A 22,371-nucleotide genomic window follows, 5' to 3' on the forward strand; every position below is an offset into this window, starting at 1 on the left:
TTGAACAAGTGCTCTACCAGATGAGCTATAGTCATTCTACGAGTCCAACAAAATCTGCACTTGAACAAGTGCTCTACCAGATGAGCTATAGTCATTCTACGAGTCCAACAAAATCTGCACTTGAACAAGTGCTCTACCAGATGAGCTATAGCCATTCTACGAGTCCAACAAAATCTGCACAATGTCTCAGAAATAAATGGAAGAGAAAGCTCACAAAAGTTCAGAATGATTTATTTCAATGTCCCAAAACAAAGTAGTATCACACAGTCACAGTTGTGATCAATCATGAGAAATAATCAAATAAGGCAAAGTGAACATACTAAAGTTCTACTAACAGTTTATGTAGAATAGCAGTACACATGTACTTACAGTAGATGGGAACAGTCAACAGAACACATACATTTTAACAAGCATTCAATATACACAGTATATATAAATATAATCGCTCTGCACACAAACCAGTTGCATCAACAGAAGGTATTTTACACACAGCTGATAAATGCAAACAGTAAACTTGATCAAACTGTATCTCTACAATATGCAAAATTGATGAACAAACTACACTCTTTGCCAACACTTCTTGAAAACAAACAATGTCATATCCAAGTCCAACAACAATATACAAACAAAAACGATGAAATAAAAGTGTTGTTTTTTTTTTAAATAAAAACTTACTTCCTACTTGATGTCAAATGGGTCATTCAAAAATAGAACAAATATTGGCTAGTATGGGGATCAAACCCTAGTCATTCGGCTTAATAAAATCACACTCTAACCAAATGACCTACCTGGCCATACAACAACTAAAAAGTGAAGTTCCCCTTTCAGACCATGCAATCTATGGGGCAGATGATGTTTTAGGTTAATGGTTAACGAGCAAGATATTATGGACAGCTCAACGTCCAACCGCCTTAACTTTCCCTAACAAGTCAGGTACCCATTTGAGCTGGTTGAAACTCAGGGCCACACTAAAAATCAAGAATTTCAAAATTCCAGTCTTCACTGAGATTCGAACCCAGGACCCCAGGTTTGGAAGCTAAGCGTTTAACCACTCATATAGAAGGCTATTTAGATCTAGATAACTCTAATTGAAAAGAAAAGAAAATGGACGCTATTTTTTATTTCCATAATAAATGAAGTGAGATTTCTGAAATTTTAATAAAACGTGGTGCCACGCAGGATGATTTTATGTGCGAAATTTCATCTTGAAATGAAAAGTTGGCAAAATAAATGATTCAAAGTTTGTTCTACTTTGAACATGACAAAAGTGTGAGCTCATAGTAGGAATTGAAAAACAAAAAATATTTTAATATCTAAACATTCCAATAGTAACTCAAAGCATTCATAAATAAAATGTTATGTTCAACACAATCAAGATGTTTGCTCATAGCAGAAATTGAAAAAAAAAAAAAAAGCATATGTTGGCTAAGACAAATTCAAAACAGGAGTGTAGTTTATTGTGTGTAAGACAAATAAATATTAACAAAATCTTTGTTATAACAACCAAACATAGTTAAGAGCTGTCTCTGTGGCTTGCTTAATATCTGTAAGAACGGACAATGCCATTAGTGTTGACAAAGTGAATTACACAACTTCCTCTACTTGATCAAGGCCAACAAATTTCCTCTTCTCTCCGTGTTCTGAAACAGCGCTCTAATAAGTTTTTTCAATTCCATAGCAGTGAAAGCAGAAGCCAGTGGTCCTTTCCCCTCTGCCCAGCGGTCAGCAATATCGGTCAAGGAAGAGTTAAGCACCAACTTAAGCTCTGTGAACCTGGGCCAGGATAGGCAGTGTCGTGTCAGCTCCACGCTGGCCACCTCACCTGGCGAAGTCAGGCATTCACCACAAACTTTCTCCAAGGAGGTGAGCAGTTCCAGGATCCTCTGACTGGCATCTTGTGCAATGTCCTCAAGAGCTATGACACTGTCCACCACTCTGGTAACAACCGACTTGATCAGCTGACCTGTTATTTGCAGAACAAAATGATTAAAAGGTAATTTAAAAAAGAACTTATCAAGATGGCTAACTGGCAAAAGTAAGGTTCAAACTTGAAAGTAACTCAAGGGAAAAAACTCTATTCTTTTCTAATAAGATCTTACAAACTCATATATTACTTAAAAAAAAAAAGGAATATTCCAACAACCATTTCCTAACACATTCTAGTCTATCAATCAGTATGTTCTCCAAACATTTGTTCAAACGTCTTGGTGTCTAAGTTGTTCTACAGCTAATAGAAAGGTCTGCCAAATTCGACAAAGGTAAGACAGTTATTTTATTATGTATTTATTTATTTGATGTGGGTAAAAAATCATACATTGTGAGTACCTACCCAAAGCCTTTTTATAATTATTTATAGGTAGAACTGGTTTCCATATTTTCTTCAAATGTTCCAACTGAAACACAACCTGGCCAACAGACTTTTTGGCTTTCTCTATGTTGGACTCAGTCTCAAGGTTTGAGAAACCTGACAATGAGAAAATATGAGAAATAAAACAAAAAAACAAGCCATTACAATATACACATGAAAATAGATCTAACTTATGCTTTACAATGATGCTATGAAAGCTACCTTCAGAACCATCCAAATACTCCATTAAAAGATCTTTCTGACGCTGGACCTGGGCTATCATGACATCTATTCCGTTCTTTCTGATCTGCTGAATGAGGTCAACAAAGGTGACAGAGTAATCCCTTGGTAGCTTAGGGGCAAATTGATGACCCATGGTCATTAGATGGTGAGCAATGTACATACAGTTGTTGTGATGCAGAGCTGGAAATAAAATAATATCAAATTAATAAATAACAACATAACCAAAATAAATGAATGACTAAACATTTCCAGATAAAGAACATCATAACATTATTAAATAAGTGAACAAAAAAAAAAATTACCAAATCAATGAGCAACATAACATTACCAGAAAATGAACCACATAACATTACCATGTAAGACAAATAACATCTATGTTAAGACAACATGATAAATTCAGAATTTAAAAAAATGTTTTCATTTAAAAGACTCAGTGGCAGAGCAATAAAGTGCTTAACAACCAAAGCGAAATTCTTAAATTTAAATCTCAGCCTTAAACTGAATCTAGTGACATTTCTGGTTGGGGTTGCAGTAGTCACTTAAAGCATTCTTGTTACTTATATAAAGGCAGCAGTAGGTGAACAAAAAAGCTTTAATGAGAGAATGACAAAATAATTGAAAGTCCTAATCAGGGCAAGAACCATGGACCCCCACATCCACACATCACATGGCCATCCAGATTCTCAAAAAAAGTATCTTCCTAATTATTAGTGTGCTACCTAGAAGTCTACCGTTACCTGACCCACACAGGTTCATCAACAATTTTTATCAGTACCCAATATGTCAATATGTGAACATGACAAAATGGAAAGATAAACTGACCATATCAACATTCTTAATACATAGGTAAAAGAAATAAAAATCTTGGAGAAATTAATGAAAAAAAAAATTATTACAGTCCGGGCTAAAACAGAAGGAAAAAAAAGGTTGAAAAGAAACAGGTCAGAAATAAAAGTCTTTTTAAAGTTTGTTTGGACCTTCAGCTACTGAAGTAAAAAGAAAAAATATTTAAACAAAAATTGCTGAATTAATGTCTAGCAGTGAATCAATCAAGAAACTGTTTCATCACTGAAGTCAGAATTTAGTATCCTAGAACTCAATTTCTACAAACAAAAGAAAAATTGGATAAAAAAATTGTCCAGTGTTTGAGTCCTTTAAAATTTAATCAAAGGACAAATGGCCCTTATCTGCTAACAAGAGATTTACAATGGTAATGAAGATGACTATAACATCATCTGCCCTATTGATGTCAAGGTCTGAAAGGGGAACATTACTATAGAAATGCAGAAAGACTAGCCACCTTTATCGTCCCCAGCTAAGATAAGGCACATACTTTTAGCAGGTGAGCTCAGGAGATAATCTCAAGTCGAAAACCCTAAGACTCAAACCACTGACTTTTAGATCAGAAGTTGAATTCTGTCCACTCAACTGTCACATACTATAAGGGACAAATAAAAAGTTCTCAAGTTAAAAACAACAACTATGTTTCCAATTTACCAGCTAACTGCGGAACTGTCTTCAAGCTGTGAGCATGATGTGTTGGCACAACATGGCAAAACATTTCAAACATGCTTCTGACAGAGTAAAACATCTGAATGGCACACTCTTCACTTCCTGTGGCCTCACACATTGTTTCATAAGCCAGTTGCACCAAAGTGTCAATATTCTGACTAGATGAGGAGAAAAAAAAATTAATTTTGAAAAGAACTTTAAAATAATTGGAATGTATTGCTTTAAAAATAAGCAGTTGAAGTGTAAAGCCTTTTATTTGTTTAGAATTAGAAGGTTTAGACAAAGAACAACAGTCGCAAGCTGAGGTTCAACCATGGTATATTAACTCTTTCTCTCTGTCATTATTTTCCAAGTTTCAACAAAATTCTTCCTATTGCTGAGTAGTATTTCACTACTCTTTTTTAATTAAGCTCTAAAAACCTTTTCGTTTGTTATCACAAAATATTTTAGTTGGTATAGAGTTAAAGGGGACTGCACTGCATGCACTTTTTAAATAAGACTAAGAGGGAGTAAAGTTTATAAAATTAAACATTAATTTAATTTAATGAGTTTAAATAAATCAACGATGGTATTGTAAGTTAGGAGAGAAAGAGTTAAACTTGACTGACATATTCTCAATGCATAACTAAGGTCCAAAATAAAGTTAATTGGTCAACACTTTTATTTGGTAACTGTTCTATATTAGGGTCTTATTAATAATACCAAGATTTTAATGTAAGAAAAAATGCGGTTGGTAATTTACAGCAATGTTTTGAGGTTTGACTTTTGACAAATTAAGTTAATATTTTTTTAAATTGAGTTAGTTTTCTGTCTCAAAAATAATATTAAAAAAAAAAAGACCAGTGGTTTCAGTCATATATGTGGTTCTACCTACACTTTCTTTCTCTCTCCTTAGTAATCTCTCAATAGGGTTTGTTGCTGAACATAAAAATTATATATGTGTCAGACGCGAATAGCCCAATTTTCAGTAAAGTAAAAGAAATTACAAAAGTCATTTCTCTATAGAAGAAGTTACGAAAGCTATATAAAATACAACCACAGATCTATATATACTACAATAAATATAGGTTTTTGATTGCTAGTTACGATTTATTTAGGTAGGTGCTGTTTTACTATTACATACCAAGTATTAGAGTTTAAGAAAAACCCAGGTTTGTTTCTTGTGCAACACTATTAGCTAACACCTCATATCATCTCTCCATTAGTATATTTAGATTTATAATCTAATTCTAGTCTAGATCTATAGATAAAAATCGAATAGATCTAGTAATAGTACAGATTCTATCTTGAGACTAGATTGCCGAGTCTAGCCTATGCTATGCCTATAGTCTAGTATAGTCAGTTTTTATTTTAAAAAATTCTAGATATTAATAAAGACTAAAGTTTTTTAATTATTAGATTATTAGATATAGACATAAGACATAGATCTAATAATACTGAAATATGTATACTATACTCTATACTTAATCTACTAAACTAGAGATCTATCTATAGATCTATCTATAATCTAGTCAATCTAGATCTATACAATATTCATTATAATACTTCTACTTATAATGACTTATTTAATAAGTTAGTACTTAGACTTAGATCTAGATCTATTATAGTTTATTAATAGATTTACTTTTAAATGCCTAGACCTAATAATAAAATTGCGAATGATGTCTATAATGACTGATTTATTTTTTTTTAATAATAATAGGCTTACTAAATCTAGGTCTAGACTCTACTTAAATCTAGTCTAAAATAATGACTGTCTAAGACTCTAGATGATTAGGAAGTTCACATAGAGGTGTTTTTAATAATACGGCATGTCAGCTGAAAGTATATAAAGTGCTTTTTTTTTTTTTGTAAAAATAAAAAAGAGGCTCCGGTACTCAGTGATAGATTGCCTAACTTTCAACTAATAATAAATTAACAATTAACGTTGAATTACATGAAAAGTAATCATTTTCCCCGACATTGAAAAAAGGTGCCGGTATCCTGTACCGGTGCGTACCGTCACAATAATATATGTATATCTCAATCTTCTTTTATTTAATTTTTTTTTTTTGCGGGGTTATTGCTACTTAATACATTGATACCGGATCGATTTAAATAGGGCCTAAGTATACAAGCAGGATTTCGAGCATTGGATAAATTTATTTTTTAAGTACAAAGTTTTATGGAAGAGGCAATGTATTAGTTGTTTGAAGTTTGTAACTTCTTAAATTCAGTCTAAAAATATCGAAGCCTACATTTTTACACTCATTTCTAAACAATTAGAAGAGATGGACTGACTCATAGTGTAGCTTGTGTACATCTGCAAAAACACAAACTCAGTTAGACTTTCAAAACTATTAAAAGAAAAACTTAGTGATTATTTTTACTGTATAATTCTATTATTATTCCTTTTTAGAATTAGGATATAAAAAAAATTTGCCATATGACTTTATCTAACAGAAAAAAAATTAAACTTACGTCTATTTATGCGGATATTTATAGTTACCTAGTAATATAAAATATATTGAACTAACACGTACATTTCATGTACATTCATCATAATGCAGCCATGCGATTTTTTGTTTATAAACATAGCATTATTTAGGACCAATATTTTACAAAGGCTGCTTGGAGAAATCAGGTATACCCATTAGGAGAAAAATGACCCCTTTACTCAAGAAAAATGTAAGAAACTAGAACGGACACAAAATAAACAGTGACATTCATAACAAAATAATATTCAAAATTGATTAGAGTAACACCTTTTTAAGTAATCATTTAAAGTTTAAAATCACTTCAATTTTTTTCAACAATTATTTTGTGTATGAAATTGTGTATTGGAAAATGCCGGGTACATGAAATAAGCTAGTCCTAAAAAAAACAACACAGATCTTGGGTAAAATACTCATCAAATAAAGTACTGTAAATGTGTAGTTTCACGCGTAGTTTCAGGTCTTTTCTTTTTATAGCCTCTATCGGGTTATATCCCAACTACCCGTATTTTTGTGCAGAATTTTTTTCTCTATCAGGTACACTTAAAATTATAGCATAATAATGTCAGTTTAATTTAAAAAGAGAACTGAAAAATACAAAGATAAATAGGGAAAAAAGCGACTTCTGGCCCAATACTTTTTAATCAAAGAAACGAAACGGACTAGTCCAACAAACCCTATTCTTCTCTTCTCTCTAGCTACACTTTCTTTCTCTCTTCTTTGTAATCTCTTAATTCTTCTCTTCCATCTAGCTACACTTTCTTTCTCTCTTCAATTCTTCTCTTCCCTCTATCACAGGCCCTACTTCTCTCTATCACAGGCCCTACTTCTCTCTATCATACTCTCCATACCCCTCAATCACTGTGGTCCTGCATCATTATATCTTCCATATATCAAGCTCAATTATTCGTTCACTCGGTTCCTTTCTATACACAACTTTTCCCAGTTCCTTTCTGTATCACAACTTTTCCCAGTTCCTTTCTGTATCACAACTTTTCCTAGTTCCTTTCTGTATCACAACTTTTCTTCCCACAGCAATTTTATTATGCTGCCACTAAAAAGTGTGTAAATGGCTAATGAAAACAAACTACAAATGAATTCAAAGAAAGCTTTGAAGCTGTTGACAAAAGTAATAATTATATCTACCTCATCCCTTCACCTTTCTTTGAATCAACTTTATCCCTCTCTCTTAGCTATGTCTTACTAATTTCTCTCTCTGTCATTCTCTCTCTCTTGCCCATTCAAACCCCACTGTACTAACATGTCTTCCATTCAAACCCCACTGTACTAACATGTCTTCCATTCAAACCCCACTGTACTAACATGTTTCCAATTCAAACTCCACTGTACTAACATGTTTCCAATTCAAACTCCACTGTACTAACATGTCTTCCATTCAAACCCCACTGTACTAACATGTCTTCCATTCAAACCCCACTGTACTAACATGTCTTCCATTCAAACCCCACTGTACTAACATGTCTTCCATTCAAACCCCACTGTACTAACATGTCTTCCATTCAAACCCCACTGTACTAACATGTCTTCCATTCAAACCCCACTGTACTAACATGTCTTCCATTCAAACCCCACTGTACTAACATGTCTCCCATTCAAACCCCACTGTACTAACATGTCTCCCATTCAAACCCCACTGTACTAACATGTCTTCCATTCAAACCCCACTGACTGTACTAACGTCTATAACTAAGTAGAGACTATGATGACATTTGTATGATTAAAACCAAGACTAAAGAAACACAACTCTAGGAAAGCACCAATAGCAAAGAGAAAGCTAAAAAAAAAAGTTTTTGTCCAGTTGTATTTTACTGCTTATTTAAGGCCTAACTGACTTGGTTTAATTCAATGAATAAAAAAATGCTTATTGAATGCCTGACTTGGAATAAAAAACTTTTGTGGGGGATAAGTAGAAACAATCTATTAAAGCAGGTAGCATATATTTCTTGATTTTGAAATACAAACAAAAACTATGTCATTGTTACACTTTGCTTCTTAAGCTTCATCATTGAGAAACCCAATCAACAGAGGCTTTTAAATGACATTCACTTCTTTATCAACAGAGGCTTCGAATTGACATTCACTTCTTTATCAACAGAGGCTTTGAATGGACATTCACTTCTTTATCAACAGGGGCTTTGAATTGACATTCACTTCTTTATCCTTTATCCTATAATGGTAGTGAACACTGACATTCTCAAACAAACAAAAATATGGAATAGTTACCTAGTGACTATGTAGAACTCTTTACCTAGTGACTATGTAGACCTCTTTACCTAGTGACTATGTAGAACTCTTTACCTAATGACTATGTAGAACTCTTTACCTAGTGACTATGTAGAACATTTTTACCTAGTGACTATGTAGAACTCTTTACCTAGTGACTATGTAGAACATTTTACCTAGTGACTATGTAGAACTCTTTACCTAATGACTATATAGAACAATTTACCTAATGTTACACTTGGGCATCTTGAAAGTGTTCTCACTCAGTACATTCTCTGGTACAATGGCTTTCAATGGACCAGAACTCAGTGGGGGAAGCTCACTCAGTGGCCTTGTGTCATTGACTGCCAGACTTTCAAACAAGTTAGAAGTCATCAGATCTCTGGCTTTCTCAATGATGGTCTGGCTTTTCTTGTTAGCAAACAACATGTTGATGTTTTGTACATAGGTCATTAAACTTTGGTCATCTAGCTGAAGAAACCCAAGTGTCAGCAGTTTATCTAGACAACAAACAGGGGAGATGAGAATGAAAAAAAACTTTTTGTTTCATAACAATAAAAAAGAAGAAACAAAACTAACAACTTAGTTACAAAACAAAATTATTTGTGATTTCAATTAGAACCAAATGTTATTATGCCCCAACAGCTTTAATGAACAAGTGAAATAGAGTAAGAGTACTTTAGGGCAGCACTTAGATCGGGTCACATTGAATCTTTTTTGAAGCACAGGAAAAGCAAAGTCTTTAAACAAATAGATACAAGACTTGTTAGTAGTGAAGGTGTGCACCAACAAACAGCAGAGATAAAAATTTATGTGGGAACATTTGCATAAAAAATTTTGACAAATAATTTTTTTTTTAAGGAATTTGTAATATGTTCTTTTTTTTTTTAAAGAACAACAAGCAGATTTTGTTCTTATGTTCTCTTCCTAAACTTGAGCGAAACTCAATATCTTTCAACTGAACCACTCAATAGAAGATTTGTTCTCAAGAAAGTCATAATTGGAATTGCTTCTAACAAACACTTCTAGCTTGCTGGAACATTTTACAGGCATTAGTATCAGCATAAATAGGTTAAAAATGAGGAAAAATAGAAACATCCACAACTGCCACCCCTTCCAAATGAATATTTATTTATTTAAAAGCATTAGTATCAGTACAAATATGTGACAAATTAGGGGGAAAACTTCAACGACTGTGTCCCCTTCCAACTTAATATTTATTTATTTTCAAATCTAAATTTTATTTGTCTTATCCAATAATAGATCACTTACCCTGTAGGATTTGAGTAGCATCGATAACGGACCGAAAGCCATCCAAATCTTTAATATTAGATGGTATTGCCTTGGCCAAGACTGTTTGCTTCAAGGAGTCTAAGAAGCTAGAGGCTACTTCTTCCCCCAGCCAGTTCATGAGAGTTTGACCTGAGCCCTGCTGTAACTCATCTTTCTGCTGAAAGTCAATCTTCAGCAGCATGGAGTTTAAATGTTCTAGGACCAACAACAAATTAGCGAAGACTGTCTTGTACATTTGCTCCTCCCCAACACAGTCAACACTGCCTTTCTTGCTGTTTGGTGTCTTGAGTCTCAGTTCCCTGCTGGAGGAGGCACTCTTTGACTCAATCGCCAACTCAGGCTCCTCCAGTACAAGTGGCAGAACAAGTTTTTGGAAATTTTCTGCAAACTTTTTCATGTGCCTCTCCAGGATGTGACATGCCTGCAGGCCATGTACCACATCTTTCAAATTTCTGTCTGTGGCAATGGACAGTGTTAACACTTTAAACTCTGAGTCAGACGAGCTGATCCACTTGATTGAATCACTCCATTGGGTGCACACCACAGTTTCCAAAGTAGCTTTCTGAATCTATAAATTGAAGACATATCCTATTGAAAGCTGCATGTTTCAAGTAGATCTATGTTAACTATATGGAAACCTCATTTATGACCTCTGCATGGTGTTATGGAGTGTGTATGTGTTTCTATGGTGACAGTGGGAAAAGGTTAGTGATTGGTTGGTGGCTATATAGTGTGAATAATGCAAGATAAGCGATATTGTCATCAGCAATCTTAGGTAGAAGAGATGACTCCAGATTGGTAGAGTGAAAAGACTTGTTTTTGTAGAGAGTTAGATTTTGTTCAGAATACCATTTTATATTATTACTAAAGTCTACTACATTCATTTCATTTGATCTCAAGTTGATTTCGTCTATAATGTAATAAAAGTTCTATATGGTAGTGTTCACAAAGAAGTTCTTCAAGTTATTTCAAGTTTTTACAAGTTAAAATATAATACGGCTACAGCTGTTTTGTTGTCTACCAGCACTTTGTTACTACAAGACAACAAACATCTACAACACATGGATTGGCTGAGGGTGGCATAGAATAGAAAGGAGTAGAATAAATATTATAAGTTTAGATTTTGTAGTGATTTAATGAAAAAGCATTAAATAGTGATAGAGTGTAATAAGAAATGGTAATGTTGTAGTGTAAAAACATTTGATAGTGATATGTTATGAGTAACCTTTAGATGTGATATGATGCAATAATGGTGAATTGTAATATAGTTATAGCCTTTACATGTGATATGATGTAATAACATTTTGATAGTGATATCATGTTGTAATTTAGTTATTTAGCTTTGCAACACACTATAGTTGACAGACTTTGAATGCGACATGGATAGTGGGGTTTAGTTTGTTTATGCATTATTTTAGCCAGTTGGCATTACAACTTATAGGTGAAAACTTTGAGTAGTGACAAAGACTTAACCCATTCTGCATTAAATGTAACTGAATTGTAGAAGTGTCTGGACTTAGTTCTTCACTTGTATTGTGTTTTGCTTATCCACTCACATTAGTAGAAATACACCTGTCCAAGACACTCAAACATCTCAGTAATTGTAGAAGTCAGACACATTTCTACAATAGCGAAACACATTACAATTTGATAAATTTTAGATTTGCTATAATATACTAAATGTTTGATAATGATATCCTGTTATAATCTCTACATGTGACATGATGTAATGACCTCTGATAGTTTGAGAGCAAAACACCATAGAGCAGTGAAATAACTTTTCTAACATGAGTTATGGCCCTTCAGTGTTTGGTTGGGAGAGTCTGTGTATAACAAAGAAAGGTAACTCTAAAATAAAACTATTTACCTTAAAATTCACTTCTAATGTTTTCAAAATAGTTATTTTCTCTTTCTGTTGCCCAAGATTATTCTTGAAGTAACTTTCTAGCTTGTTTAATGCATTAGCAGCTTCTGTAAGACTTCCATCGCTGGTAGTCTCTTTGGCAGTCTAGAACGGAATAAAATCAGAAATGAAACTTTAAATTTTTGTCTTGTGAAAAGTGGTAAAACACAAGGTCATAGACAGCCATGTACAGGTTCAAGGTTTCATCATAAAGGAAACATATTGAAAAGAAGTAAAAAAAAATAATGTATTAGCACGGCCAATTAGCCAAGGTTTCCTAGTTTTGCTGTGAGTATACAGATAGCTGACTGGAGAGAATGCTTCCAGCTATTTTACATTACAAAACTAACAACTCAATTATAATTGCTATAGAAGAGAGAATAGCCAAAGCAGGGTCGGCCTTAAGGGAAACTAGGCAACCGCCTAGGGCCTTTGACTGGTGAGGGCCTCGCACAGGACTCTGGAACATTTTTTTTAGAGAAGAAATAGCAAAACTTGTCCTCAATGTTATTGTTGGAGTACTCTTGGTTTTTAATCAATAACATCATTTTTTTTTTCGCTTTGTTTTTTATTTGTTAATTTCATTTGAGACCACCAAATTCACTTCATCTAGGGCCTCCAATTATCTAAGGCTGGCCCTGGCAAAGATATAGTGTTGTTGATGTTGTTTTTTTTTAAAACAAAACCAAAAAACTAAAACTATAAGTACATAAGTTTTCCATTAGTTTTCTGAAGTAGAAAGAACCAAAGATGTATTCATATGCAAGAAGTTCTTCAATGACTGTGATTAATATTTTTACAACATTCTCCTTAGTGTCCCTAGTGAAGACGATACAGCCACCACCAACTTAAAGAACGTGACAACACTGCTGGAAATAATATTATACTTTATTAAGTGTCACAAATTATCAACCAAATACTGTAGCATTGTCAGCACAAAACCACTGACTGCATAACTACTGTACAGTAATGTACTGTACTTTTCTGCTGTAATGAACTTGACAGTTCAACCACTCTCTCTTTATATAGGGTCCCTGAAAGCTAGATACGCAACGAAACCCTTCAGGCATTTTGCCAATTCTTTCAAGACAATCTCATGTTTATGTAGAGGGTGATATGTAATGGTTGACCACTCCATTAAACCTGGTCTTGTCACATTTTTCAACTCGACATGTACAGCAAACCAGACCCAGCAATTGAAAGTTGTTTTATTATATAACACAATAAGTTTATTGACAGTAAAGTGGTACAAAATTCAATATCCATCAATTATTTACCCATATTATAGACATGTCGATTATTACATTCTATCCCAAACCACCTGCAGGACAGCAGGGGATGGCAGCGGCCAGGGTTCAAACTCCTGAACTTCATGATGACATTCTGTAATGCTTACCACATGACCAAACAACAGACCACACAACCAGGCACCCATGACCAACTCACCTGTAATAAATCATTTATCTCCACTAAATATTGCAAACCTGAAAAGATTTGCTTGGAGTTGACAAGTTCCTGGTTCAAAGTGCAAAATTCACTATTGACTGAAAACAAATTACTCTGTAAATTAAAAAAAGAAATAGACATATGTTAATTTTATTTCGAACCTGGTTATAAACTGAATGTCCGAAAGACTAACAAAGAAAGTAAACAACAAAGCCTACATAGTTAAGTCAAAGAAGGTCTAACAGAAGTAAAGATTGTGTTGACAAGTTAGAAACGCACTCAGCCCAATGTGGCCATCAGTATCCCACTGAATTCACAAATTTCATGACTACGACTGCTTTATTCATGGAAATGTGTTACGATTACAATTTTTTTATTTTTGTTATTTTAATAAGTTTCTTTCATGTTTACAAATTCCACAATATAAATTCCCAAAACCCAAAAGTAATTCCCTATAACCCAATATAAATTCCCTATGACCTAATATGAATTTGCTTAAGATCTGAATGCTACCTCTTGTTTTATTTTTTGCTCAAGACTGTAGATCTCATTATTTATATCTTGTACTCGCTGGCAAAGACTTTCTGAAGCCTCCAAACAAGGATAATAGCTAATGTACTTTGTCTTGACAAGCTGGTAGATTTCTGCTTCTAGCTCCGTCAGCTTTTTGGTAAGCAGCTCCAGCTTCTCATTGATGAGTTTTTTCTCCATCATTCCTGGGTAAGAAAGAGAGACAGAGAAAATTAGGTGACATGTTTCTCATTTTTAGTTTATCCCCTTTTTAATTGTTTTTCCATTCAAATAAAAAAACTGAACACTTCTTGTAAGTTGGTGGAGGGTACCTGAGGTTATCACCATTGTTAGTGGCAAAGAGAGACTTAATGGTCTCTGTTTTTATACTCTATTAGAAGTTTAAGAGGCATTTGAGATTAGTTGAACTTAAGCTCTTAAGACCATATTTGCTCTGTGAAGAAGTGATATGTGAAGAGTGCCTAATGATAATGGGGTAGAGGAGACTAAGGTTCTATTGGACTCTTGATAATTTTTTAATAATAAATAGATCAAGATAGTAATTCTATCTTATCTTGACCTATATATCTATATACATTGTAGCTAAATCTAGTTTTATACACTTTTATATAACATAAAATTTAATCTAGATATATTATATATAGTAATTGATCATTTGCGGACATCTAAAATCAGCAGACACCTTCCGACATTTGTATCCATTCCTTTTTTTTGGATTCCATTTTGCTTTATGGAGCTGAGACCTGGAGAACAACTAAAAACTGCCATTACGAGTGTGCAAACTTTCATTAACAGTTGCCTAGACACCATCAGCAACAGTGACCTCTTGCAAAGAACCAACCAAACTCCTGTAGAAAAAGAAATCAGAAAGAGAAGATAGGGCTGAATTGGGCACACTTTGCGCAAATCGCCAACAGTAGCATCAAAAGGCAGGCTTTGAAGTGGAACCCACAAGGCAAGAGAAAGACGGGGCGTCCTAGAAGCACATGGCAAAGCAAACTAGAGGTAGACGTTTGGGTACACCTGAAACAGATGGAAACGTGGACAGTATAGAGAAGACAAGCAAAAAAAACTGAACTACTTTCACATGATCTGTCTCAGAAAAATACTGAATGTTAAATGGCAAGAGAAAATACCTGATGCTGAAATATTTCAAAGAGTGGGCCTGCAAAGCAATCACACAATCCTAATGCAGTCTCAGTTGTGTTTGGGCAGGCTACTTCTGCAGAATGGAAGACTCCTGCATCCCTAAAAGAATCCTTTATGGTCAATTATCAAAGGAAAGGGCTCACGAGCTAGACAAAGAAAACGCTTCATGGACACCCTCAAAACTTCTATTAAAACAATTTTTTATTGTCAATTTCGACCCAACATTTTTAAAAATTACAAGATTATACTTCCATTTATTTTTTGTTTATAATTTCCACTTATTCTAATAATACCCTGTTAAATCAGTCGGTAGAGTATCAGACTTTAGATTAGAGAGTCAGTGTTTCAAATCTCTAATCGCACAATTACTTTTTTTTTAAATATACATTTTTTAAATAGTGTTTTTTGCACAATTTAATTTTAGTAATTCGATCTCCATAAAAGTTATAACAAATTTATAATCTCAATCCTTTAAAAAATTGATGGTCTTTTAAAGTGTCAAAAAAGCCTTTCAAATATTTAGATAAAAAGCTGAAAAGATGAAAAAAACTCCATATTATTGTATGTAGGACTATTTTCTAAGGTGTAGAAATGTTTGGGGGAAATAAGTGATCTTGGTCATCTAAATTCACTGGCAAAACAAAATGTGTTTGCGAAGGGAAGCATTATAAAGCGGGCCAAGAGGTACCAAATACAAGATACTAAAATTCAAGTGGGTTTTTTTTTGTTGGGGAGGGGGTGAAGAAAGGGAGAGGAGAAAAAGTGATATATATATATATATTATAATATAGTTCACAGACCAGAAGTGAGTGTGTTTGGGTGGAGGATTTAAAGTGAGCCATTCCAATTAAAGATATAATATATTCTAGAATACACTGACCCAACGGGGGTTGTTGAAAAGGTGGCAGTTTTATTGAAAGTGAAAAAAAATAAAATTGGGAGTACGGCCAAAGTAATGTGTGAGCAATTGCAGGATGTAATGAGAAAATAAACAAATCAACGAGTGAAGCCAGTGGGTAATGCTAGCATTTTATATAATTAATGCATAGGAATGGAAAATTACACGTTCATTTTTGTTATCTAAAGATATGGATTTTCCCAATATTATCATTTTTTTACCAATCTAACCATTAATGAGCTAAAAATTTAAATTGCTGTGTTCGCAATTGATCAATTAGTATCTAGATTAGATCTAGAGAGAATCTACTTGTTACTTCAAAATACTTGTACTCCTAAAGTAAGATTCTAGAAAATCTAGATATCTATTTTATGATTATGGCTTAAGTCTAAATTGTAGTTAACCCTCTTAAGACGGAGCAATTTAGCATGTCTTGTGCCAAAAAGACGGAGCACTATTTCCAGCCTTAACAATTCTCTTACAAAAAAATTCCTAACAAATAAACTAATTACTATTACTTTACATACACAAAACTATATATATTATTGAAGAGAAATGAATGAACTAATTTAATCTTATGGAATTTATCTGAAATATTAACATTTATTAAAATAAACCAGGCTAATTTGCATAATTTATGCACATAAAATTCCAAAAACGTTTTTTCAAAACAGAACAGAATTATAAAGGTAAGAGTTTTTTTTAAGAAGTTTTAGGCTGGAATAAGCCCTAATACATGTGTTTAGGGAAACAAGGTACATTGAGACCCTTCAGACACTTCTATCACATTATTTTACTACTTTTCTCTCTCCCCCCCCCCCAGTACAATGGAAATAAGCACCTTTATTATTGTGACAGTGACCCATTATGACTCAGGGATCGTTTTTTTTTTTAGCTGTTTGTTTTCAGAAAGTTTGGCATCATATTTATTAGTCTCTCTGACAAATGTTTTAACTAAATTGATAGTAAAAAAAGAGCATAAAACAGCCTATTGGGTGCTAATCCCTTGGTTCTCAAATGGGTCTTCTATATCCAGCTACCCACCCTTACCTCTAAACCATGTTACCAAGGATAGACATCGTCAACACATTAGTGTAAACTTAGATCTAAAGCTTTCCTCAATACTGCCCTTATTTTTATTAATTCTAGCATATTTTAAATAAAATCAGTCAGTGAGTTTGCTTTCATCAATATCAACGGCTGACATGTTAACATTTTCACCTTTCACTAGCTAACTTCAAAATATTTTTTAAAAATAATTATCGCGATGAAACAGCGAAGGAAGCGGCCATTACAGTCTATTAATGTGTAAAAATAGTAAGAACTAATCTGATTGGCTGATACAAACACTGACAAGCCAATCCTACGTTTGGAAACATCGCGGCCGATAGATCGGCTGGCTCATCTTTTTCGCCAAATAGCCTTGGGCCTATAGATCGGCCGCGTCGTCTTAAGAAGGTTAAGAAGCCAAGGCTAACAATAAGGGCTGGGGAAAGCTAAGCCTGGTGTACCTCACCTGCATTTTGAAGTATTTTTTCTACGAATGAGGCCATTTTAAATTTCACTTTCAGCAAAGTCTAGAGATCTTGATCTAAGACCTAGGGCCTAGACTCTATCAGTATCTGAGTATCAGTCTTTGATGAAATAGTATTAGTTAAATGGATTGTAAAATAATTATCAATAATATTTAGATCTAGTCAATATAGATCTTATATATATCAAAACTAACTAGACTATACTATTATTAATATTATATCTAGACTATTCTAGACTGGAGTAGAACTTCTAGAAATTAGAAACTTGATTACTTTTTAACTTTAGCTAGGCTTAAGCTTAATAATTATGCTTAGGCGCCTTAGGCTTAGTTTAAGTTAGCAGCTTAAGCTAGCCTTAGTCACTTGTGGCGACTTGTCTTGTGACTTAACTTAATAACTAGACCTAGATCTATAAGTCTTTACTTATTACAAATCTAGATCTAGTGACCTAGTCTATGACGTCTATCATCTCTATTGACTCTATGAAGTCTATGTTACTATGTCTAAAAGTCAAAGACAACTTGAACTTGAACTTAATTTTAATAATTTGATGATCCTCTAGATTAAGTCCTAGATCTAGAAACTAATAATAATATATACTAAAATATAAATATAGTGATAGTCCTAGGCCTAGACTGCCACAGTAACCGTAGATTGGTGAAACTGTAGATTGCTAAGACTTTAGGATTAAGAATAAGTATAAATAATAAGATTGGTGAGAGGACCCCAGTGCTTTAATTTTTGTTTCATTAAAAACCTAATTATATAGATCTAGAGATTTCAATCTAGGGTTATAGATACTAAGATAGATGATCTAGTCTAGATCTAGACCATGAATCTGTGTAGATCTCAATTTTTTCATTACTAAACAATATGATGAATATGTGCATTAGATCACTAGACTCTAGATCTAGAGATCTAGATCTAGTAAGTTTCCTAAAGATTTAGTTCTACGTGAATTAAAAAAAACAATAACTTCTTTCACTGAAGATCTTAGACTCTTGATAACAGACCTATATATATCATATATATTTTTAAGGTCTATCTGGCTGGATTTCTACTAGATCAGTAGAGTTTCTTGCTAAGACTGACTTTTAAAACAAAGCTTAGCCTATCTAATGGATGAAAAAAAAAACTTCACACTTACAGCCAGTGCTTTTTTTGTGACGGTACTCACCGGTACGGTGTACCGACACCTTTTTGAATGTGGGAAAAAAATGATTACTTTTCTTATTATTTATAATTTATTAGTAGCTAAAAGTTAGGCAATCCGATCATTGAGTACCGGCACCTAATCACTGAGTACCGACACATATTTTCTTTTACAAAAAAAAAAGCACTTCTTACATCTATATATCTCAATAATGTAGAATATATTTCGCTTTTTCGATATAAAAAAAAAATCAGCTGTCTATTGATTTTTTAAAGGGTAATGTTGGACTAGTCCGTTTCGTTTCTTTGATTAAAAAGTAGAATCACAAATTGGGCAGAGTGCCTTTTTTCCTTATATATCTTTGTATTTTTCAGTTCTCTTTTTAAATTAAACTGACATTATTATGGTATAATTTTAAGTGTGCCTGATAGAGAAAACAATTCTGCACAAAAATACAGGTAGTTGGGAACAAACCCGATAGAGGAAAAGAAAAGACCTGAAACTAGCGCGTGAAACTACACATTTACAGTACTTTATATAATGAGTATTTTACCCAAGATCTGTGTTTTTTTTTTAGGAATAGCTTATTACAAGTACACGGCATTTTCCGATACACAATTTCATACACAAAATAATTGTTGAAAAAAAATTGTAGTGATTTTAAACTTTAAAGGATTACTTAAAAAGGTGTTATTCTAATCAATTTTGAATATTAGTTTGTTATGAATGTCTGTTTATTTTGTGTCTGTTCTAGTTTCTTAAATTTTTCTTGAGTAAAGGGGTCGTTTTTCTCCTAATGGGTAATACCTGATTTCTCCAAGCAGCCTTTGTAATATATTGGTCCTAAATAATGCTATGTTTATAAACGAAAAATCGCGTGGCTGCATTATGATGAATGTACGTGTTAGTTCAATATATTTTATATTACAAGGTAACTAAAAATAACTATAAATAGACGTAAGTCTAAGTTTTTTCTGTTAGACAAAGTCATATGGCAAATTTTTGTTTATATCCTTATTCTAAAAAGGAATAATAATAGAATTATACAGTAAAAATACTCACTAAGTATTTTTTAATAGTTTTGAAAGTCTAACTGATAAGATTACAAAGAGAGTTTGTGTTTTTGCAAATGTACACAAGGTAGGCCTACACTATGAGTCAGTCCATCTCTTCTAATTGTTTAGAAATGAGTGTAAAAATGCGATATTTTTAGCCTGAATTTAAGAAATTACAAACATCAAACAACTAATATATTGCCTCTTCCATAAAACTCTGTATTTAAAAAATAAATTTATCCAATGCTCAAGATCCTGCTTGTATACTTATATGAATCGATCCGGTATCAATGTATTAAGTAGCAATAACCCTGCAAAAAAAAAAAATGAAAGAAGATTGAGATATACATATAATTTTGTGACGCTACGCACCGGTACGGGGTACCGGCACCTTTTTTCAATGTCGGGAAAAATTATTACTTTTCTTGTATTGCAACGGTTATTGTTAATTTATTGGTAGTTGAAAGTTAGGCAATTTATCACTGAGTACTGGCACCTATTTTTTTTTTTTTTTACAAAAAAAAAGCACTTTATATACTTTCAGCCGACATGCCGTATTATTAACAACACCTCTATGCGAAAGTCTCAATCATCTAGAGTCTTACACAGTCATTATTTTAGACTAGATTTAAGTAGATCTAGTAGGCCTACTACTGTAAAAAGAAAATTAAAATAATCAGTCATTAGACATCATTCGCATTTTATTATTAGGTCTAGGCATTGAAAAGTAAATCTATTTAGTCTTTATTAATATCTAGAATTTTTCTAATAAAAACAGACTATAGGAAAGCATAGGCTAGACTCGGCAATCTAATCTCAAGATAGAATCTATACTATTACTAGATCTATTCGATTTTTATATATAGATATCTAGACTAGAATTAGATTATAGATCTAAATATACTAATGGAGAGATGATATGCGGTGTTAGCTAATAGCGTTGCACAAGAAACGAACCTGGGTTTTTCTAAACTCTAATACTTGGTATGTAATAGTAAAACAGCACCTACCTAAATAAATCGTAACTAGAAATAAAAAACCTATATTTATTGAGAGTATATATAGGTCTGTGGTTGTATATTATATAGCCTTCGTAACTTCTTCTATAGAGAAATGACTTTTGTAATTTCTTTTACTGAAAAATTGGGCTATTCGCGTCTGACACATATATAATTTTTATGTTCAGCAAACAAAGCCCATTGATTCACGTTTTGTTCATCATCATCATCATTCCTTTGAGTTCCTCGTGGAACATAGGGCCTCAGCAAAAACACGCCACTCTCCACGGTCTCTTGCTAGTTTTTTTTTTTATGGCTTCACAGCTCTTTCCGGTCCTCTCGGCTTCCTCTAGTATTCTGCGTCGCCACGTTCTTTTTGGTCTTCATCTACGTCTTGTTCCCTTGGGGTTCCACTCTAAGGCCTACCTAGCTCTGTTGTTGGTATTTTTTTCTAAGGGTGTGACCAATCCATCTCCACTTCCTCTCTAAGATCTGCACCTCTATATTTTTCTGCCCACTCATCTCCCACAGTTTGGTGTTTTCTACTTTGTCGTACCAGTGTATTTTTAGGATATTTCTCAGGCATCTGTTGATGAAGGTCTGTACTTTTTTTGTTGTTGTTGTTGGTTCAGTTGTTCTCCACGTTTCAGAACCATACAGTAGGACTGCCTTGACATTAAAGTTAAAGATTCTTATTTTAGTCTTGTTTGAGATGTGAGGAGATTTCCAGGTTGGTTTTAGCTGTGTAAATGTCTGACGTGCTAGGTTTATACGACGTCTAATGTCTTCATCTGTTCCACCTGATACACTGACTACACTCACAAGGTATATAAAATTATCTACTTGATCTATGGTCTGTGAGTCCACATCCATGTCTCCATTTTTTTTTGTTTACTTTAAGTACTTTTGTTCTTTGGTGGTTTATTTTGAGGCCTAATCTTTTTCCTACTTCGCTTAAAGCTGTGACCTTTTCTTGCATATCCTGTAGTCTGTGTGATAATAAGGCTATGTCATCGGCGAATTCCAGATCTTCCAGCTTTTGTGTGAGAGTCCATTGGATTCCTTTCCCTAAATTTGAGTAGGCTTCTTTTGTGACCCAATAAAATACTAGAAGGAACAGGAGTGGTGAAAAAAGACATCCCTGTTTGACTCGTGATGTGACTGACAGCTTGCCACAGTGGGCTACTTGGCAGGTGAAACCATCATAAAGGTTTATAATTATTGTTATTATTTTATTTGGGATCCCGTAATGTCTCATTATCCTACTGTCCAGATAGATTATCTGTCGATACTATCGAAGGCCTTTTCAAAGTCAACAAATGTTGCATAAAGAGGAGATTGCCATTTGTTACGTACAATAAATAATTGTTTCAACTTGATCCGATAATGGGTTTGGGAGAAATGAGGTGTACAATTATAAGTAAAGTTACCCTCTTAGACAGTGCGGTCTATAGGACAGATGTTGTAAAGGCAGGGGCGGACTATATGGCTGTATTGGCAACCGGGCAAATGCCCAGTGGGCCGGTACCCAAATGGGCCGATTGGGGTTGCTGAATGGGCCACTTTGAATGACAATAAGTAAATGTGATT

At 33.6% G+C, this 22,371-nt stretch overlaps 1 protein-coding gene across 6 annotated transcripts; it reads right to left on the bottom strand.

The window, feature by feature from the left end:
* Window positions 1-215: 215 nt before the first annotated feature.
* Window positions 216-18,529, bottom strand: LOC106057112 (centromere/kinetochore protein zw10 homolog). Of its 6 annotated transcripts, none has more exons than XM_013214179.2 (11): window positions 18,441-18,529; window positions 17,557-17,674; window positions 13,976-14,178; window positions 13,463-13,576; window positions 11,981-12,121; window positions 10,093-10,681; window positions 9,047-9,320; window positions 4,088-4,260; window positions 2,570-2,770; window positions 2,330-2,464; window positions 216-1,963 (listed from the first exon to the last, which is right to left on the bottom strand). In XM_013214179.2, exons 2-11 carry the CDS (start codon window positions 17,591-17,593, stop codon window positions 1,599-1,601), a joined length of 2,232 nt encoding a protein of 743 aa, XP_013069633.2. In that variant the 5' UTR covers window positions 17,594-17,674; window positions 18,441-18,529; the 3' UTR covers window positions 216-1,598. The 6 variants fall into 6 exon arrangements, with proteins under 6 accessions (XP_013069633.2, XP_013069632.2, XP_013069631.2 ...); XM_013214178.2 differs by having other exon boundaries at window positions 18,407-18,513; XM_013214177.2 differs by having other exon boundaries at window positions 18,377-18,513.
* Between the last annotated feature and the right edge of the window lie 3,842 nt (window positions 18,530-22,371).

Source organism: Biomphalaria glabrata, chromosome 3 (genome assembly GCF_947242115.1).
Source record: "Biomphalaria glabrata chromosome 3, xgBioGlab47.1, whole genome shotgun sequence".
Taxonomy (NCBI): Eukaryota; Metazoa; Mollusca; class Gastropoda; family Planorbidae; genus Biomphalaria; species Biomphalaria glabrata.

What these genes read in the sequence shown, in the direction of transcription:
- LOC106057112 (XM_013214179.2), bottom strand. Translation starts at nt 17,593, where the DNA reads ATGGCCTCATTCGTAGAAAAAATACTTCAAAATGCAG. An exon ending in AGATAAATGATTTATTACAG is followed by an intron (nt 12,122 to 13,462) that starts GTGAGTTGGTCA and finishes ATTCCGTTCTAG; the next exon opens with ACTGCCAAAGAGACTACCAG. An exon ending in CATTAGAAGTGAATTTTAAG is followed by an intron (nt 10,682 to 11,980) that starts GTAAATAGTTTT and finishes TTCAATTTATAG; the next exon opens with ATTCAGAAAGCTACTTTGGA.